Below are 18769 nucleotides of genomic sequence, written 5' to 3' on the forward strand. Positions count from 1 at the left end.
TTTTGAAAGGGTGATCAAAATGATTATTAGAATTCATTATTAAATGTTGTTGACTGTTGATATTGTTATTTATTTTATGGAACACAAAATCCACGATAAAATAATGTTTTTTCTTACCTAAAATTACAAGAAGTATTTTACTTCATAAAACACTGTCAGTAAGACAGTAGTATATCAAAAAATAGAAAATCAAATGTTCAGTTTGTTACCATTCTGAGAACGGTACAATTTTACATACAGCTTAATAAAACTACTACACAAGTTTTACTGTTTTACTGCACGTGAAAGTAAGGAGAAAAATATTCTTGATTTTCACTGACCACGCAAACAAGAATTAGAGATGGGTTTACCTCTACATTTACATTCTAACACACAAGGTGTGAGACCGCCGCTTTAAGGGTGTGGCGTAGTGATACAAATGACTTAAAAAGATGTATTGTAGATTTACAGCTTAACTCATGCTTTTAAATACTTACATAGTTACGAGCGATATTATTGAGAACACACCCACATAATACGTTATGTTATTGAATTTTGAGAATAATTTTTAAATTATAAAAGTTGCATCTATAAATGATATTTGATTAAAGTTTAAAGTAAAATCTTTAGAAGCTGCTACGAAACTGGTAAGTATAACGATGATAAATCTAGCGTAGATAAAATCTGAGCTGGCTTCCCTTTCAACAGATAGAAGATTAATTATTTCTGACTCAGCATAATAAAGCTTGCAGTAAAAGTTCAATATGTACTACAGCGTTTTATACAGATTGTATACAATTGACAGAAAAGGTGGTGTTTTCTATTGTTTGTATATTAACTGTATTTGCTGCAAATTTAATAAATTAAAAGCGTTAACTTAACTTTATATTTAATCTCCACATTATTCATTACGTTGCAGATTTAATAAGTTTGGCAGGAGGATTATTAGTTTGCATAGAATAACAAAAGGGAATCCTCAGTAACCGTGAAACTTGAAATTCTTTTAAACAAGAGAAGAGTAAATTAATCTATAAGGCCTTGGGCATGATCAAATACATCAAAGAGGGTTCGATCTCCTGAGTCCAAAACCGTAATTAGATCTCAACTCGGTCAAGAGATGATGGACCTATAAGCTAAAAGTTTGTAACTGAAAAATTCAGAGTCATTCTATAAGCCATTATGGCTAAAAAAGTATTGTGATGGATACGTTTAAGGAGCTGAAAACAAACTTTGTCTTAAAAATAGATTAGGTATTTTATTCACGTGTGATAAATTGGCAATAGGTGGATTAGCATTATATGTAAATTAATATTAGTTATTTGTTTTACAGATTTAATAAACTGGTATTTAAATTATTGGTATAACTTAAATATTTAATTTTGTTTACTTGTTGTTAAGCATAAAGTGACACAATAGGCTACCTGACCTACTTGTGACCTCCAAGAGTATTGGAACTTGATTTATAGTATTATATACCTTCAGACCTGCTACTGAGTCATTGAAGGGGGGGGGAACAAATATTGTATTATTGTTTTTGCTAGTCTTAGAGTCTTAGTCCCAGTGGGCTACTGTTACTCTGTTTACTCTGGATGTCAAACATCATCGCACTTTAGCTTTGTAAATCCATAAAGTTACCGATGCACATATCCTGTGTGCGAGGATATTTAACAGGAATATTGGTTGTTTCATTTTTAATGTGATTCAGATTAGAAAATCGGTATTTTAAATAACTTAAATTAAATACTCTTAACTACGCATACTACACATTCGCTTAGTTGTAGAATGATTTATTTATATATATACTGACATTTTGAGTCATGTTGTTATAACTTCAACAAATATTAGAAACTAAAGTAGTAACTTTCATAGATCATTTATAAAACAAAATATCTTCCACGAAGTCAATTCTGTGGCTCGTTTACTTAGATTTACCTGTATCTAATATGTAACTTACCATCCATTCGCAGAATCGACAGGCGTTTTCCTAAATAAACTCAAAACAAAATATATAGCTACAAATCCCTGAAATACTTATAAAAATATAACCACGATGAAGGCGTAAGTTTGTGTTGTCTTACTGTTACAGTCGGTCGTATTTCTTATCTCTTAGTCATGTAATATAATAGAAATAAGAACCTTTTATAAAAGCTGAGAAGAAAAGTGACTTATTCGAACTGAGTTTGTTCTTTCTTTTTTATATATGTATCTGTTGTGTACAGTTAAGTTAATGTTAGGGAAATGTCGTTTTAGTGGACACTAAATTAGCTGGAGTTTGAGCTTAAAATATATTTAATACTGTTGGAAGCTGTGTAAGCAGCTCTTAGTAACCAAAGCACACGTTGTTCTACTGGATTTTAAAGTATTTACTATGCTACCGGCAAAGTTGAAAATTCGATAAGCTATGACGTCATACACTTGCGAAGAGGCGGACACTGCAGTGCTGCAGTAGGGTTAACAACAAAACATATATCGAGCCAAGTCTGTCATGTTGCATGGACTTTGAATACCAGTGGGGAAAAATGTAGTTTAGTTCGATTAAAAGTTTCTCTTGAAATGTATCACGTTTGTTGTTTTTATTTTTATTCGTTTTAAAAGGTAATGTTTGAGGCGGGTATTACAATATGGATTTGTACCTTGGCTTTGTGCTTGTTGCTTTAAAGTGCTAGTTCAGAAAAAAACAAACTAGAAGTAGAATCGATATCAGCGCTGAGAAATAAACGTGAGCTGTTAAGTTAGAAGGACAACGTTTGACATTAATACACTTGAAACTGTGAAAACAAATACACTAAATAATAGCATACATAAAGAATCTCTCCAATGTACAGCGGTATGTTTGCGGACTTACTACGCTAAAATGGGGGTTTCGAAACCTGTAGTGGGCAGAATTCAGACGGTCCATTGGATAGTTTTGTGCATAACTACAAACAAACAAACACAGGAAGAAAGCTCTCAATTGCTGTTGGAAAATGAGTTACCATTGAGGCAATTAAAATTAGTTTTTACGAGTGAGTTGATTAGTTCAAGCAATAACCACTTATTTGTTTGTTGTTATTTTGTTTGGTTTTTCAATTTCAAGAAGAGCTTCTCGTGGGCCATCTACACTTGTACATAATGTTGATGGGCTAGAAGGAAGGCACAAAGAAGGTCAAAACGTTGTTCGCTCCTCTACATAGAATTTTCTCTATCCATTCCAGCCGTTTAGACATATATATTTTTCTCTACAAGTGAGTTTTCTCGTCATCATGGATTAGTCAACATCACTTGCTGTCAGTTCTTGTGGGACTGATTGTTAGGTTATAATGCCCACATGGTTATAATGGTGAGTGTATTCGGTGACGGCGTTCGAACCCGTAATTATGATTTGAGTGCCGTAGTTTCTAGGTCATGTCAGTCCGTAGCATTAAAGATCTGATACAGAACTAATTGCAAAGCTGAATGTATTCACTTCTTAATTTCTAGAATGTGTTTCACTTAGTTTAACCCTTAAATGGTGGCCATCATCAATTGATGCTGCTACCTATAACATTCCCACTGTTTAAAGGTTAAAGAAGCACAAACAAAATAATTATAATAATTTGACTTAAATTTTAAAATACAACACGTATGATCGCAGAAAATTAAAACACAGTAAACCAACCTACAATTACTCCATCATAACAGTTCCTTCCCCATTGGCTGAACTGTAACGCTAAAATCCAGTTTTCATGTCCGTAGTGAGTGCAGCACAGACAACCCATTATAAAACTTTACACTCAGAACCAAACAAGCTATCATTTTAGACGAAACTCTCTGTTTGACCCTTCACCGCGGAGAATGCTAAATTATTTGATAAAATGCTTTCACCTAGGATTCAGAGTTTTGTTTCAGTATTTATGTGAAATTATAAAAACGTGCTTGAGTAAACAGTGTTATTTGCTGCTTATTAACTTCTTGAACTTCGATATTACGAAATCAATTTTGTCACTTGTATGATATGAGAATGACAGAGGGCGTGACTTGTTCTGATTTCAAAAATTGCAGAATTTGTTTTAAATATATGCACAGTACAAAGCAATATGTATTCTGAACTTGTAATATTGTAGTTATGTGAAAACAAGGTCAACTTCCTCCCTTATATCATTGACATGCAAGTCAGGATTTAAATTTAATTGCTTTCAAATTATTTTTTCCTGTGCTATATATGGATACTAGAGTATAGCCCGTCAAAAATGACGGGGTAAGACTACCACCCCACCCCATAATATATCTTAACCTCAAATTTCATAATTAAATGAAATAAGTACATTTTGCGAAATTAAACTCCACCTACAGAGGCAGAAAAGTGAAGTTGGAGTTTGTTTGTTTTTGGATTTTTGCACAAAGATACATGAGGGTTATCCGTGCTCGCTGTCCCTAATTTAGCAGTGTAAGACTAGAGGGGAAGCAGCTAGTCTACATCGCCCACCACCAGCTCTTGGGCTACTCTTTTACCAACAAATAATTGGATTAATTGTCACATTATAATGCCCCCCATTGTTGAAAGGGCTAGCATGTCTGGTGTGACGGGGATTCGAGAAGTTAAAGCAGTCAAACGTTGGTAACTTCCTTTGTAAGCCAACCAAAGTGAGACCATTCATAAAATAAATTCATGCTAATTCAGTTAATGTTTTACATGTACAAAATGGATAAATAGGCGTTCACTGATGATTTGGTTGTTATATTTCTGACATTAGTTTTTTTAAAATGTCAATTTATTTAGTTATTTTTTTTGCCTAATAGTTGCCACATTGAAGATAGGGAAACGGCTATAAAAACGTATGATAAAAATTTGATTTACCGTTGAATTAAAATTCTGTGACTATTGCACAAGAAGGTTGGAAATATTTTAAGTACATCTAATAACAGAAAGATCGAAGGAAAAGTTTCAACTATCTGAAACAGTTATTTTGCTATGAAACCATGCTAAAATAGGTCAGAACAATGGAGTCAGCTACTATTTCCTGTTTCATAAAGAAACCGGAACTTCTGTAATCATCTTTGTATACGTGATGGGGTTCCCGGATCTGAATCAAATTAGTTTACGTTCTTTACTCATTGGTTATTACTGAAAGTGTGTCTATGACGTCATAATACGTTTTTAAATAAATGCTTAACTTGGAAAACAAAAACATAAAAAAATACAAAACTTTAGAATAGAATGATAATAATTCTAATACAAAGTTGTAGAGTCATATAATAAATGTTTCTTGGTCTGTGTTGTTTATTAACTGTATACCAAATCGTAAAAAAAATATGAATATATTATCCTTGTATAAAAATGTTATACACTTACTGATGCTTTTCGTTGAATTATAAGTTTAAACACAATGTCATACAACTAAAACTCTTTGTTATTTTCATGTTGAATTATAACGTATTTTGGTAGTCGTATGATAAAATCTCAAATAGTCCAAGTTTAACATTGGCTTCATGTATAATTTCGTTTAATAGTGCTTGTTGAATATTAACTTTGTGTGTAAATTTTTCAAATAAACATTATGGCACTGTTCACTCACTGCAAATAACTTCGCTCGTATGTGTCACATTGTACTTCAGTTCTACTAGCAGAATATTATTTAGTGGTTTTCTTTGTTGTTTTATAAGCAGAAATTGCTATAGTCTTTATGTCAAATCAATTCTTACTGAATAAGGATTTTCTAGACTATTTTTGACTAACTATTTAATGTGCACATATTTAGTGTATTTTCCGTTAATAAGCCAACATTCCAAGGTATGCATATTTTGTATATTTTACCCCAATTAATCAAAGTTCGGATTACTGGCTACAGTTTCAAAACACATGTTTTATACTTTTTCATTTACTTGATAACTTTATTAGTATGTATTTACTTGAAGCATGTGTGTGTGTTTGTCTTACAGCAAAGCCACATTGGGCTATCTGCTGAGTCCACAGAGGGAAATCGAATATTTGAAGCATTTTTAGTTATTTGATTACCTTTCACACGCACACATAAGTTATTTGTGATTATCTGTATAAAATAAACAAATCGACCTTCCATTTGATTATGCTGCATATTTTAAACTTTTTAACGATTTTACTTATTTTGTTGGCCCCCGCTAGTACAGCGGTATGTCTTCGGATTTACAACGCTAAAAGCAGCGGTTCGATTCCCCTCGGTGGGCTCAGCAGATAGCCCGATGTGGCTTTGCTATACACACTTATTTTGTTCTCTTTGAATATAATTTTAATTTTGTACATGTTTACTAAAATGTATGTGGTTGGATTTTTTATCATATAAAAACGTTTGTTAAAGTTGAAACCTCTTAGCAAATTATTGATAAAATAATCAAATATAAGTTTCAGCTAGTTTCTTTCAAAACAGTTCCTCCACTATTTTCAGAATATCAAATAAAAATGCCACGAAAAAGTCAATCTTGTCGTTGTAAGAGGTGGAGATAGAGACGTTGTCATTGAAATTAATTCTCTTCCCGGCCAAGAAAAACATGTTTATATGTCCTTTTTTGGTAACAAATTTCTCTATTTAAATTTATTTTTATGATGAAATTTATTTATGCGTTGGTTGAATGAACAGAAAAATTAACTCACTTCTTTATTAATTTGTATTCCCCAGTACTACTTGAAGGTAAAAAAACTCTCAATATATGTCTGGAAAATGTATCTCAGAACGGCTGTTATGGGTATTAACACTTTTATTGATGAGAAGAGAACAATGTTTTTATTTCAAGTGGGTTTATCGTCATCAAGAATGTCTGGAAAACCCGTGATGACGAGAAAACCCACTTGTATTGAAAAATATATATTTAGAAACGGCTGGTATGGATTGAGAAAGTTTTATGTAGAGGAGCGAACAACGTTTCGACCTTCTCCGATCATCGTCAAGTTCACAAAGAAAGAAAGAGGTGAAGATGTATAATGTTTGGAAAATGTTATAATCTTTTCAGTTTCTTCAGTTAACGACTGAAATATGTGTTTATAGAACCATGTAATTATTCATAATTTATAAGATGAAGAAAAGAAAGAGTTGTTCTTTTATTTTATGTTAACAATAAATGATAAGAAATAATTTGCTATATGAATAAACAATTAAAAAAAAACAAGAGTTGAACGTCTTATATGAGTATCATGTTTTAACACTTTGTTTTGGTTTGAAAAATATTATGATATTTCATAATACTTTGAAGAGTAAATACCATGTGTACTTAACACACAATAACAATTATTTTTCAGTTATCTTTTTGTCTTTGGATAAGTGTGGATTTGAAGACGAGATGCTTACCCTGCAAAGTGTAGAACACGTAAAAGGTAAACAAAGATGTTCTATCGGAGAGCTCGTTCTTGAGAAATTAATAATTCACAATACGCGGTATAGTTTAAACACTTTATTTTGCTACGAAATATTCAAGCTCAATCTGTCCATATTTCATTTTTTAGTTTCTTAAATTAAGCAATAAATAAATAAATCGTATCTTTGAAAATGATCCTTATTCATCAAAGTTAAAAATATATATATAACCTAATCGGCTTTATAGTGAAGTTTAATTTTGATTATGTCAGTTCATATTATGACACAATCATTTAGTGCTTATGTGCTATTATGTTTGCACATTAATATTCATTACATCCGGTATTTAAGAGGGGGTAACTTTACGTATTTTCAGGTTTTAGTTAATATTTAATGCTTTAATATTCCTTTAGTTTAGCTTCTGTTTAAACTACTGTCATACTTGCGTATGAGTCACAGGAATCAAGATAATTTTTTAATATTAATTAATTAATATTTTTTCGTTTTGTGCTTATTTTAATGTAAAACTTTGATATGAGAATCATATTTGTATATTGGGGTTAATGATTTAATAAAATCATGGTATAATATTACAATTTCATATTGTGATTCTGGTATTGCAATAGGTGATAAAAACAAAACTATATTTGTGGTTGTATATTATGTTAGAGAAATCGTAGAAAATATCGATTTGTAAGTTGTCACAAGTTTTGCATATTACATGCTTGAGATGCGACAATGACCTGAAAAGTGAGAAGAAGCAATGAAAACCGTCTCGTTTTTCAATTGCATATGGCGTGATAAGATTCCATATTGAAAGTAACATTTTCAATAATCCTAGGTGATCTTGGTAAAGTAAAAACAACAACAACAAATGTTTGACGTATTCTAGCGATGCACGTCCCATTTTTACATTCCCGACATCATTCAAGTATGACCGTCTCATCGTAGAAAGTTTATATGTCATTAGTGCGAGGCACAGCACATACCGGTCATCATGCCGGACAAATGACGCACGCAAAAATCACCTGTCTCTTCACACGATATGAACAAATCGTATACACTCCTCACTTATCACGTACACGCATGCGTACAGGAATTTTTCAATACACAAAAAATAATATATCCATTTATACTTAAAACTGATAAAAGTATGTGTCTACGAAGGCTGAACAGCTGCAGAAACATTGACTATTTGCGTGTAACATTTCAGTAGCGAAAGTCAGTGAAAATGTTTCCAGTTTTGACCTCCGATTATGAAAATAATATGACAGAGGAAAATAATGAATGATACGTCCCACCAAAAATCTTTCATTTAGCGGTCTTTTATAGTTAAAGTTTTATATAAAACGTGTCTTGCTAATTCTGGTTCTAGTACTCAATACAGTCTTTGAAATTCAGTGTATTTCATGATTAAAAGGTTGTTGAATTTCAAATACAATAATGAGAAACGTATTATGTTGTAGAGCAGGGGTGAGCAACTCCATGACTACAGGAGCTCGTGTTTAAAAATCAACTTTTTCCATCATTTATTTTTTATAGCAAATTTGGTAATCAGCAACTGCACTGCGTCACGTCATCGCTATTGTCTCGCCCTTCATCACTGCCACAGACTCCGACCATTTTGTAACATCAGTTTGATTTAGATTTCTTTTATCGAGTGTGTGTTGTTTTGCATGCGTTTGCAAACATATTTTATTGCGCAACTTTTAAGTATTTAAATATATTTTGTTTTAACGTAATAATATGAATAAGTGGATAATTCGAAAACGAAAGAATCCAGATGGAAAAAATTATACGCACACACCTAGACCAAGAACAAACAAACAACAATAAATCCCAAGATACAACAAACCCTACAAAACCTTATACTGCTGCATACCATATGTTCCCGACATCAGCGAAAAAATAACTAACATTTGGAAAAAAAACTTATAACAAAACACAACATTCCAGTGAACATCAAATTTATTCAATAACACAAACACAACACCAACATAATTTATAAAATACAATACAACAACTGCCACGACTTCTATATTGGAGAAACAAGCAGAAAAATGGAAACTAGATACAAAGAACAAAAAAAAAGCACCTTCACACGTTTTTGAACACTGCAAGTCAAACAAAAACAACATAACCATAGAAAACACCCAGATACTAAATAGGGAAACAAATATAAACAAACGCAAAATCGAAGAAGCCCTACTTATACAATAACTAAAACCAAAATTAAACCAATATAAAGGAACACCTTCATACCTATACTAATTAATAACCTAACATCCACTTGCAACGCCCCCTACAATCTGGTACCCGTTTATACTCTCGTCCCTAAGACATGTGTCCGTCAACGGTCACATTCAAATTCTCTCTTTCTTAACCTGAAGATGACTTAGAAAAGTAGAAACGTTGTTCTCTCCTTATCAGTAAAAGTGTTAGTATCCATACCAACCGTTCTGAGATACATTTTTTTTCAAGTGGATTTCTTGTCATCAAGAAGGACATAGAAAATCAGTTCCTTGAACAACTAAAAGACTATTTGTATTTTCTTTAGCACTAGATGAATCAACAGATGTTAGTAACACTACACAGTTGATATTTGGGTTCGATATGTAACTTCAGATCTTCAAGTGAGGGGATAAATGCTTGGCCTTTGTGGATTACGAGATCGAACATGTGGATAAACATCTTTGAAAAATTTCTTGAAGAATCAATCTGGATTTTAAAAAAAAAGTGGTCTCTGTCACAACAGACGGTGCTCCAGCCATGACTGGGGTGAAATTAGGATTTGTTTCTCTTTTGAAGTAGCATTTGCTCCCTGCTACTACAGCGGTATGTCTACGGATTTGCAACGCTAAATTAAGGGATTTGATTTCCATCGGTGGTCTTTGCTATAAAAAAACACAAACACACAAACGAAGCAGCGTTTAATTGAAAATATTGTGAAGTCCACGCTGCCATCTTTCCGTTGCATTTTGCATCAGGAAAATGTATGCGCTCAGATATCTAAAAGTAATGAATTGAAAAATTTGATAGACACTGTTATAAAAATTGTGAATTATATTAGAAGTAGAAGCTCTCTCATCCATCGACAGTTTGTTGAGTCTTTGAAGAAAAGAGTGACTGTACTTTTGATGATCTTACTGATTTTACAAATGTAAGATGGTTAAGTAAAGGAAAAGTCTTTGAACGATTTACTTCCTTATTTCCTTAAATAAAAGAGTATCTTGTTGAAAAAGGTAAGATTGAAAATGTCCCGAAATTGGAACTTTGTCATGGCAGTGTGACTTGCACTTTCTGTGCGACATGATGGCTCACTTTAATAATTTGAATACGAAGCTTCAGGGAAGAAGTAAAATAACAAACAAGCAATCACAGTCTATTCATGAATTTCAATTAAAAGCTAAACCCCATTGCGGAACAATTACAAAAGAATGATTTGACACATTTTGCAAAGTTGAATGGTTTTCTAGACCTCCATGTAAACTGGATCAAAAATCTATCTTAAAAATTTGAAATTGATATTTGAATTTTTGAATGACCCATTTCAATTTGACTCAGGAAATCTCAGTAAAGAAATTATATCTTTTTGTCTTTGGATAAGTGTGGATTTGAAGACGAGATGCTTACCCTGCAAAGTGTAGAACACGTAAAAGGTAAACAAAGATGTTCTATCAGAGAGATGTGGCTCACTATTCTGATAAATGAAAGTCTTCCAAATTTAAAGATAGCAATTTCAAAATTATTTTCCATGGGCGTGTTACTCAACATTTTCTACGCTAGATGTTCTCAAGTCTAGATTTAGATCTCGGCTTCTTGACATAAATTTAGAGGTGGAGTTCAGATGCTCATTGAGCATAGATATTACTCCAAATTTCAGGAAACTTGTTGAAGAAAACCCCCATCAAATTTCACATTGAAGATTAGTTTAAATGCAATTATTTTGATTAAACTAACATCTTTCTTATCTTTAATTGTGTGGCCAATGTTGTTTTCATTAGCCATAACTGTGGCCACTATGAAAAATAAGTAGCCCACCCCTGGTGTAGAGTTATATTTCAAGCTTTGGTGAAAATTGCAAAATAAAAGCTAAGAACACTGAAAAATTATATCATTTTTCCCATGATATTGCTGATTTAAACTTAGCTCGTTTTAGAGGAATTAATGTACTTAAAATTAATAAATACAATATTTTTTCACTTTCTAAAAACTTCTAAAAAAACACGAATGAAGAAAATATGTTTTACAATGAAAATTATAAACACTTTATTACACACAAAATGTTTTAATAATTAAGAATTTTTTCTGAAATATATACGTCTGGTTATTTGTTCTTTTAACAAATGAACTAATATCAACAAAATGACCACAAGAGATCGACATTTATCACGATATTTTAAAATGAAGTATCTATCACGAGTATAACCTCAAAGAACGCTAAAACTCCATTTCAATGCAACAATGTTCATCTGCGTAAGCAACTAAAAACAAAATATTCTGTAATCCTACATTGTTAACAGCGCGAGTACCCAACTGATCAGACAACGTATTTTAATCTTTATAAATAAAAAATAAGACAAATATAATTTAAGTAGCTATACTTATTAGTATTTTAGTTTTTAGTAGATATCTTGCTCTCATAGGAACATAATATTTAGTATTGATTTTTGATGGAATTGTGTTAATTACTCTTAATACCTTTTCTACTCTTTTTTATGATAATTTTTTATTCTTTGATAATCTATTTTTTAAATATGATGAATATATATATATATATATATGCACATATAAAAACAACTAATTTTTTCAACTGTAAGGACATAAACTGATGTGCACTCCCCCCCGCCAATACAGCAGTAAGTCTACGGATTTACAAGGCTAAAATCAGCGGTTCGATTCCCGTCGGTGGGTTCAGCAGTTAACCCGACGTGGCTTTGTTATAAGAAAACACACTCACACACATAAACTAATGTAAAATAAATATCAACAATTATAAATTAAAGAAAAATATTTACAACCAAGTATTTTGAGATCGACATTTTTATTACCATAATCAACCTAATGTTTCAAATAACATTATGTCTGTATTATATATATATATATATATTAATAAGAAGAACTGGAAGTGTGAATACAGCATTGAAACATAACTTTGGGCTTTAGAACTTTTGTACGAGTGACAATTTAAACATATTATTAATCCACTCATGACGTGTTTACAAAACATCAACTTCTCTGTAAATCTTCAGAATGTTTAAGTAATTTTGTTTGTATTTCTAATATTAAACGTTTACCGTTTATATACTAAAATATAAGATAGATATACTGTGTTTACAGTTTATACTCTAATAGATAAGGCAAATATGCCGTGTTCTTATGTGATGCGTTCTAAATCATTACTACAGATACTTATACATACTTTCTGCCCTGCAATTTGTTTGAACAATCAACCAAAAACAAGAACCAAACAGAGTAACAAATGTTATTGAGTAGTTAGGGTGAGTCGAAACGAAGCATCTGCTCTATAATCTTCAATACGTTTGGAGGATTTGCTGTAATACTAATAATCCAATGTAATTATGCACTCTCTTTTATCTAGCTAATAATTAAAACGAATACAAAATGATAGAAACTTAAGTATATATCGTATCATATCAGTTGAGTGTAGAAAAACTAAAGAAAATCAAAGTAAAATTTGAAGCAAAAATCTACATGTAAATACCATAGAGAGCAAATTTACATATTTTTATATTGAGATTAGCTGTAGTTTATAAGAATGACTTTCTGTGTTACGTGCTGCCACCCTTAAAGATACTTCCTCCATTGATGATCGTGTTCATTCTGATATTCGCGATTATTCATTATTCTCCACTCTAACAAGTTCCTGCAAAGAATGACAAGACATCTTGAGAAAAGTTCCACAGACTCTAGACTGTACCTGAACTTCAACTTCAAAGACTGTCATTACGCATATCGCAGGTACACAAGTCCATTGGAACTGCATTTGGGACTGAATGGAATATGGTCTCATGATATTGTTGTGATTCCAGTTTCTTTGGCCTATTTTTTTTTATTTCTAAAGAAATTTATCGTTGATTTCGAGGTATGACTTGAAGCTTGATAACATTGACTTACGGTATTGACATTTTCAACTTATAAGTGGTATCTTATATGTGGGCTAAATAATCAGGTCAGACACCCTAGGTTCAAATTATCCAGTCAACAGAGTTTACCGTTATAAAGTTTTTTTCTTCGGCTTTGAATGAACAATAAATAGGTTTGAGCAATACTCTTATAACGTGACCACGGCTGAAACCTTTTTGTCCACGTAAAATATTTGCATACATTAAATAATGGCAAATTGGGACAATATAAGCAACATAGAATTTATACATTTAATTTCTAGCAAATGTCTGGCCAGTAGACCGTGAAGTATAACCACGGCTTATCTTATGGTTGGAAGAATATAAAGTCACTTTCTAAACAGAATAATATAGAGAGCAAGGTTATTGAATGATTTAGATTCAAAGAACCAGCATTTCATAGAATAGAACAATCAGTGCTCACCGTGTAAGTACAAAGTTTTGCACTAAAAAGCCTTTAAAACTGTTGAAAACACAGTATAATGCAATTTGGAACTAATTTTTCAACTGAAAAAATACATTACAGTGATTGTTGGAATATTTGCTATTGACATTATAAAAGTATGGATTTAAGGTTACCGAAATTTCACTAGCCAGATATGCTAAACCTTGATACTGACAGTAGCGTTCTTTGGAATTCGAACTCTTATCCGACCATCACCCTCAAGATCATAATGTAGTTTCAATGGATTTTTGTGCCTTCGGTATGCTTTAATGTATTATCGGAGGATTACGTTCATGTACAATGCACTATCTATGAAAATTACAGTTTGACCTCGTCACCTTTGCTGAAACTTCTTACAATAGACATAAGATAATCATGACTATCAGCATGAGCACGACTTACGACGGAGGGAGTAGTTCTAAAGGCAGCAACGGGACTGAAAAATTTTGCTCATAAAGTACAATTAGCCTTAATGTATCATACAAATTAAGTGCCAACATCATTTTGCAGTCACCATTGTTTACATTTTACACTTATGAATAATCACATCTCGTCGCAACGAGAACAATAAACCTTCCAAAATTTGAGACGTGATATCTATTACCAGCCATAACAAACTTTCTTTACTTAGAGACTGTACATCTATATATAAAGACAATAACGAACTTTTCATATTTGGATCCAATTATATAGCTTTGCAAGCACAACATAAATAAAAATAATGTACGTTATATAGTCATGTGAAAAAGTTAGGACACCCTATGAAAGCCTGTGTATTTTTGTAACATTTTTGGATATATAGATATTTAATCTCAATTTCAACAATACTGAGAGATTATAGGAATATAGCTAAACAATTAAAACTGAAGAAAAGACTTTTCAAAATCTTCTGTAAATGTAATTCTACAAAAATGCATATTCTAACTGAGGAAAAGTTAGGACACTCTACCCCCTAATAGCTAGTGTTACCCCTTTTGACTGAAATAACTGTAGTGAGACGCTTCTTGTAGCCCTCTACCAGTCTCTGACATCGGAATGAAGAAAGTTTTCCCTACTCCTCAATGCAGAATTTTTTCAGCTGTGAGATGTTTGAGGGGTTTCTTGCATGTACAACCCGTTTCAAGTCACCCTACAGTATCTCAATGGGATTAAGATATGGGCTTTGACTCGGCCATTCCAGGACTCTCCATTTCTTAGTTTTCAGCCAGTTCTTGATGGATTTACTGGTATGTTTTGGGTCATTGTCGTGGTGCAAGGTCCAGTTCCGCTTCAGCCTTAATTTTCGTACAGATGGTCTCACATGATCCTCAAACACCCTCTGACACACAGTAGAATTCATGGTGGATTCTAAGATTGTGAGCTGTCCAGGTCCTGCTGCAGCAAAGCAGCCCCAAACCATGACACTTCCACCTCCATGCTTCACAGTTAGTATAAGGTTCTTTTCCTGGAATACTGTATTTGGTTTACGCCAAACATGTCCTCTGTTCTGGTGTCCAAATAATTCAATTTTGGACTCATTTTTCCAAAGAACATTACTCCAGAAGTCCTTGTCTTTGTCTACATTCTCTCCGGCAAACTTCAGTCTGGCCTTGATGTTTCTCTTAGAGAACAAAGGTTTCCTCCTTGCACACCTCCCATGCAAGTTACACTTGTGCAGTCTCTTTGTGATTGTAGAGGCATACACTTTCACACCAACAGTAGCCAGAACCTGCTGTACCGTGATGACATGTTAGGGTGTTTGGAGACCTCTTTTAGCATCTTGCGGTCTGCTTTCGGGGTGAACTTGCTTGGACGACCAGACCTGGGCATGTTGACAATTGTTTTGAAAGCCCTCCACTTGTTGACTATTTTCCGGACAGTGGAATGGCTGATTTCAAAATCTTTTGGGATCTTTTTAAATCCTATACCAGACTCATAAGCTGCTACAATTTTCTTTCTGAAGGGCTCAGACAGTTCTTTTGCTCTCACCGTTGTGCTCACTCTCACTTCAACAGTCAGGAGCACACCAAACTAAATGTCTGAAGTTTAAATAGGGCAAGCCTCATTCAAAATGCTGAGTAACGATCTTCTAATCATGTGCACTTGGTGTGATACACCTGTGTGTGAGTTGAGCTATTTTAAGTGGGAATAAATGTGAGGGTGTCCTAACTTTTTCCTCAGTTAGAATATGCATTTTTGTAGAATTACTTTTACAAAAGATATTGAAACGTCTTTTCTTCAGGTTTAATTGTTTAGTTATATTCCTATAATCTCTCAATGTTGTTAAAATTGCGGTTAAATATCTATATATCCAAAAATGTTACACAAATACACAGGCTTTCATAGGGTGTCCTAACTTTTTCACATGACTGTATATTGCATGTGATTATAAAGCATAGTTCATCTGAAAAATGTATGCTATTATATTATCTTACCTGATGCATGAATATGGATGCAGGGCCCGGCATGGCCAAGCGTGTTAAGGCGTTCGACTCGTAAACCGAGAGTCGCGGGTTCGAATCCCGTTCGCACCAAACATGCTCGCTCTTTCAGCCGTGGGGGCGGTACAACGTTACGGTCAATCCCACTACTCGTTGGTAAAAGAGTAGCCCAAGAGTTGGCGGTGGGTGGTGATGACTAGCTGTTTTCCCTCTTTCTTACACTGCTAAATTAGGGACAGCTAGCGCAGATAGCCCTCTAGTAGCTTTGCGCAAAATTCAAAACACACACTATACATATTCGGGGACAATTAGCTGTTTTTTCACAACCACAACAATACACTTTTAGTGTTGTAGAAAACTACATTTTGTCTATCCCAGAACAAGAAATATTTATTTTAAGCCTTTTAACATACAATTCTATTCTACAGGTGTCATAATAATAGGCATATTACACTTTTAAAAACAAACGTTTCTGCACTAATACATATATATGTATCCAAGGTATTTTATGACACATTACTTAATAGCAATTATTATTATTATTATTAATATAATAAGCAATAACTTTCCGTCACAATCAAAACAATGTACTTACACAGTTGAAAAAAATGAAGTGTACCATAATTTTGATATTAAATAACATGCTTAGTAACATATATCATTTATGTCCAAATTAACGTTTATCCTAATTCTTACCTGCCAACTAGGATCAGCATTTTTGTAATACATAAAATTCTCCCTTATCCACTTGTAAATCGAAGATAGTGTCATTTTGTTTTTATTCGCCTTCATGGCCATACAAATAAGTGTAGCATATGAGAATGGAGGCTTCACGGATCCGTTCGTCTTGTAATCAATATCTTCGCCAGCTTTATCTGTTTTCCATCTGGCGTCGTCACAACCAGACTTATTGTCTCCCTTAGGGTCCAAGAGGGGCACGGGACTAGCAGGAGGTGTCGGAGGTGTAGGAGCTCCAAGCTTCGTCATGATATTTAGATTCTGTAGCCAGTTTAAACTGGTTAACCCATCGTCTACGTGAGGGGAGGTTCCTTCGGACACGTCGTCCTCTGGGATTTTAGCCTTCCAGTTTTCTTGGAACCGCAGTGCCACCTCGTCCTTGGACAGTGTCGTGGTTGTCGGATCCATGATTTAGATAAAGACTAAACGAGAGCACTTTATGGGACGGATGTATTCATATCTGTAATTTAGTAAATAATAAATCTGTGTATGGCATATTACACTTAAAATTAACAGTATAGTAAAACTACATTAACGAGTCACTCACTGTTCAATTACAGGTCTACCTTTTCTATGTTCATTGCAAAATGTTAACCTGCTTTTTCTTATCTCATATAAATGTATTCGCTGCAAATATAAAGTTAGGGTTATGAAAATCCGTTTAAAATGGGTATAGAAATAATGCTTCTATATTGAGCATTGACAAATATATTTTGTTTTGCCCCTAATCACTAATTTTATTCTTCAACAACGCAGGCACGCGTCAGTGCAACTATGATTTGTAGCTAGTTAACTAACTATATTCCTTTTAAAACAGATTGCCACATAAGGTAAAAGTTGTTGTTTTACGTAGCAGATCATTTATACACGGCTCTCTATATTAATTTACGTATAATTTACCTGCCTTTTTGCACACGTATCTGACAGGATCAAACCAAAATGTGCAGTTAAATAAACTCTTAATAAAATAGTAATTCTTACAGCTAAACTGTATATATTACTTTTTCTACAACAATCAAATATCTTATTAAAGTGAGTTAATGAAAACACAGTTACATCAGACGTTATAACAGAAGAGCTGAAGTATACACTGATATTGGAAATTACGTCATAAAAATTTCAGCATGGAATAAAGAGTGAGAAAAGAGACGCAATTTCATAGTTTTACAAATGATTACTAGTTTCTTATGAATTGTGGTTGTAGATATTAATTGTTCAGAGGTAAAGTTAGAAGAAATCTCTTTAAAAATTCTTTGTTTTAAATACATATATCTACTTTTTTAGTGCAGATAGAAGTCATAATTTTATAATGCATAATAGGGAAAATAATTATCTTTTTTAATAGGTCAAACTATATTGAACATTTAGAAACTCAGAAATACTGAGGGCGACAGTGTAAAATTATGTGTATACATGCAAGACTTTCAGATCTGTACAGTGAACAAATACCCGTATTATACAGGGTGTTCGGAAAGTCACTGTGCAATTTTATCTGTTAATAAATATATAAGTGTACAGTGACTTTCCGAACACCCTGTACATGTTAATTTCCTATTTCAAAAGCCACACGTTCGTCTGAAGAGAAAATTCGTTGTGGTAACCATTTATACACTTTTGTTATTGTCAAAAGTTCTCTTAAGTCCTGATGGTCTTTATAACTAGTAACATTAACGACAAACACGTTCACATAATTACAAGACGTCAGTTTATGTGTTTTATCATGAAGTAATAACTGTTTGATGCTAGAAACCCCGGTGA

At 33.0% G+C, this 18769-nt stretch overlaps 1 protein-coding gene across 1 annotated transcript in view; it reads right to left on the minus strand.

The window, feature by feature from the left end:
* Nucleotides 1-18769, minus strand: part of LOC143232873 (uncharacterized) — a 68674-nt gene that overhangs the window by 23899 nt on the left and 26006 nt on the right. Inside the window, exon 2 of the mRNA XM_076468861.1 lies at nt 16970-17471. Within this exon, the coding sequence (XP_076324976.1) occupies nt 16970-17419 (450 nt within the window). The 5' untranslated portion in view covers nt 17420-17471. The remainder of the gene's footprint in view (nt 1-16969; nt 17472-18769) is intronic.

This window comes from Tachypleus tridentatus, chromosome 11, assembly GCF_004210375.1.
Source record: "Tachypleus tridentatus isolate NWPU-2018 chromosome 11, ASM421037v1, whole genome shotgun sequence".
Taxonomy (NCBI): domain Eukaryota; kingdom Metazoa; phylum Arthropoda; class Merostomata; order Xiphosura; family Limulidae; genus Tachypleus; species Tachypleus tridentatus.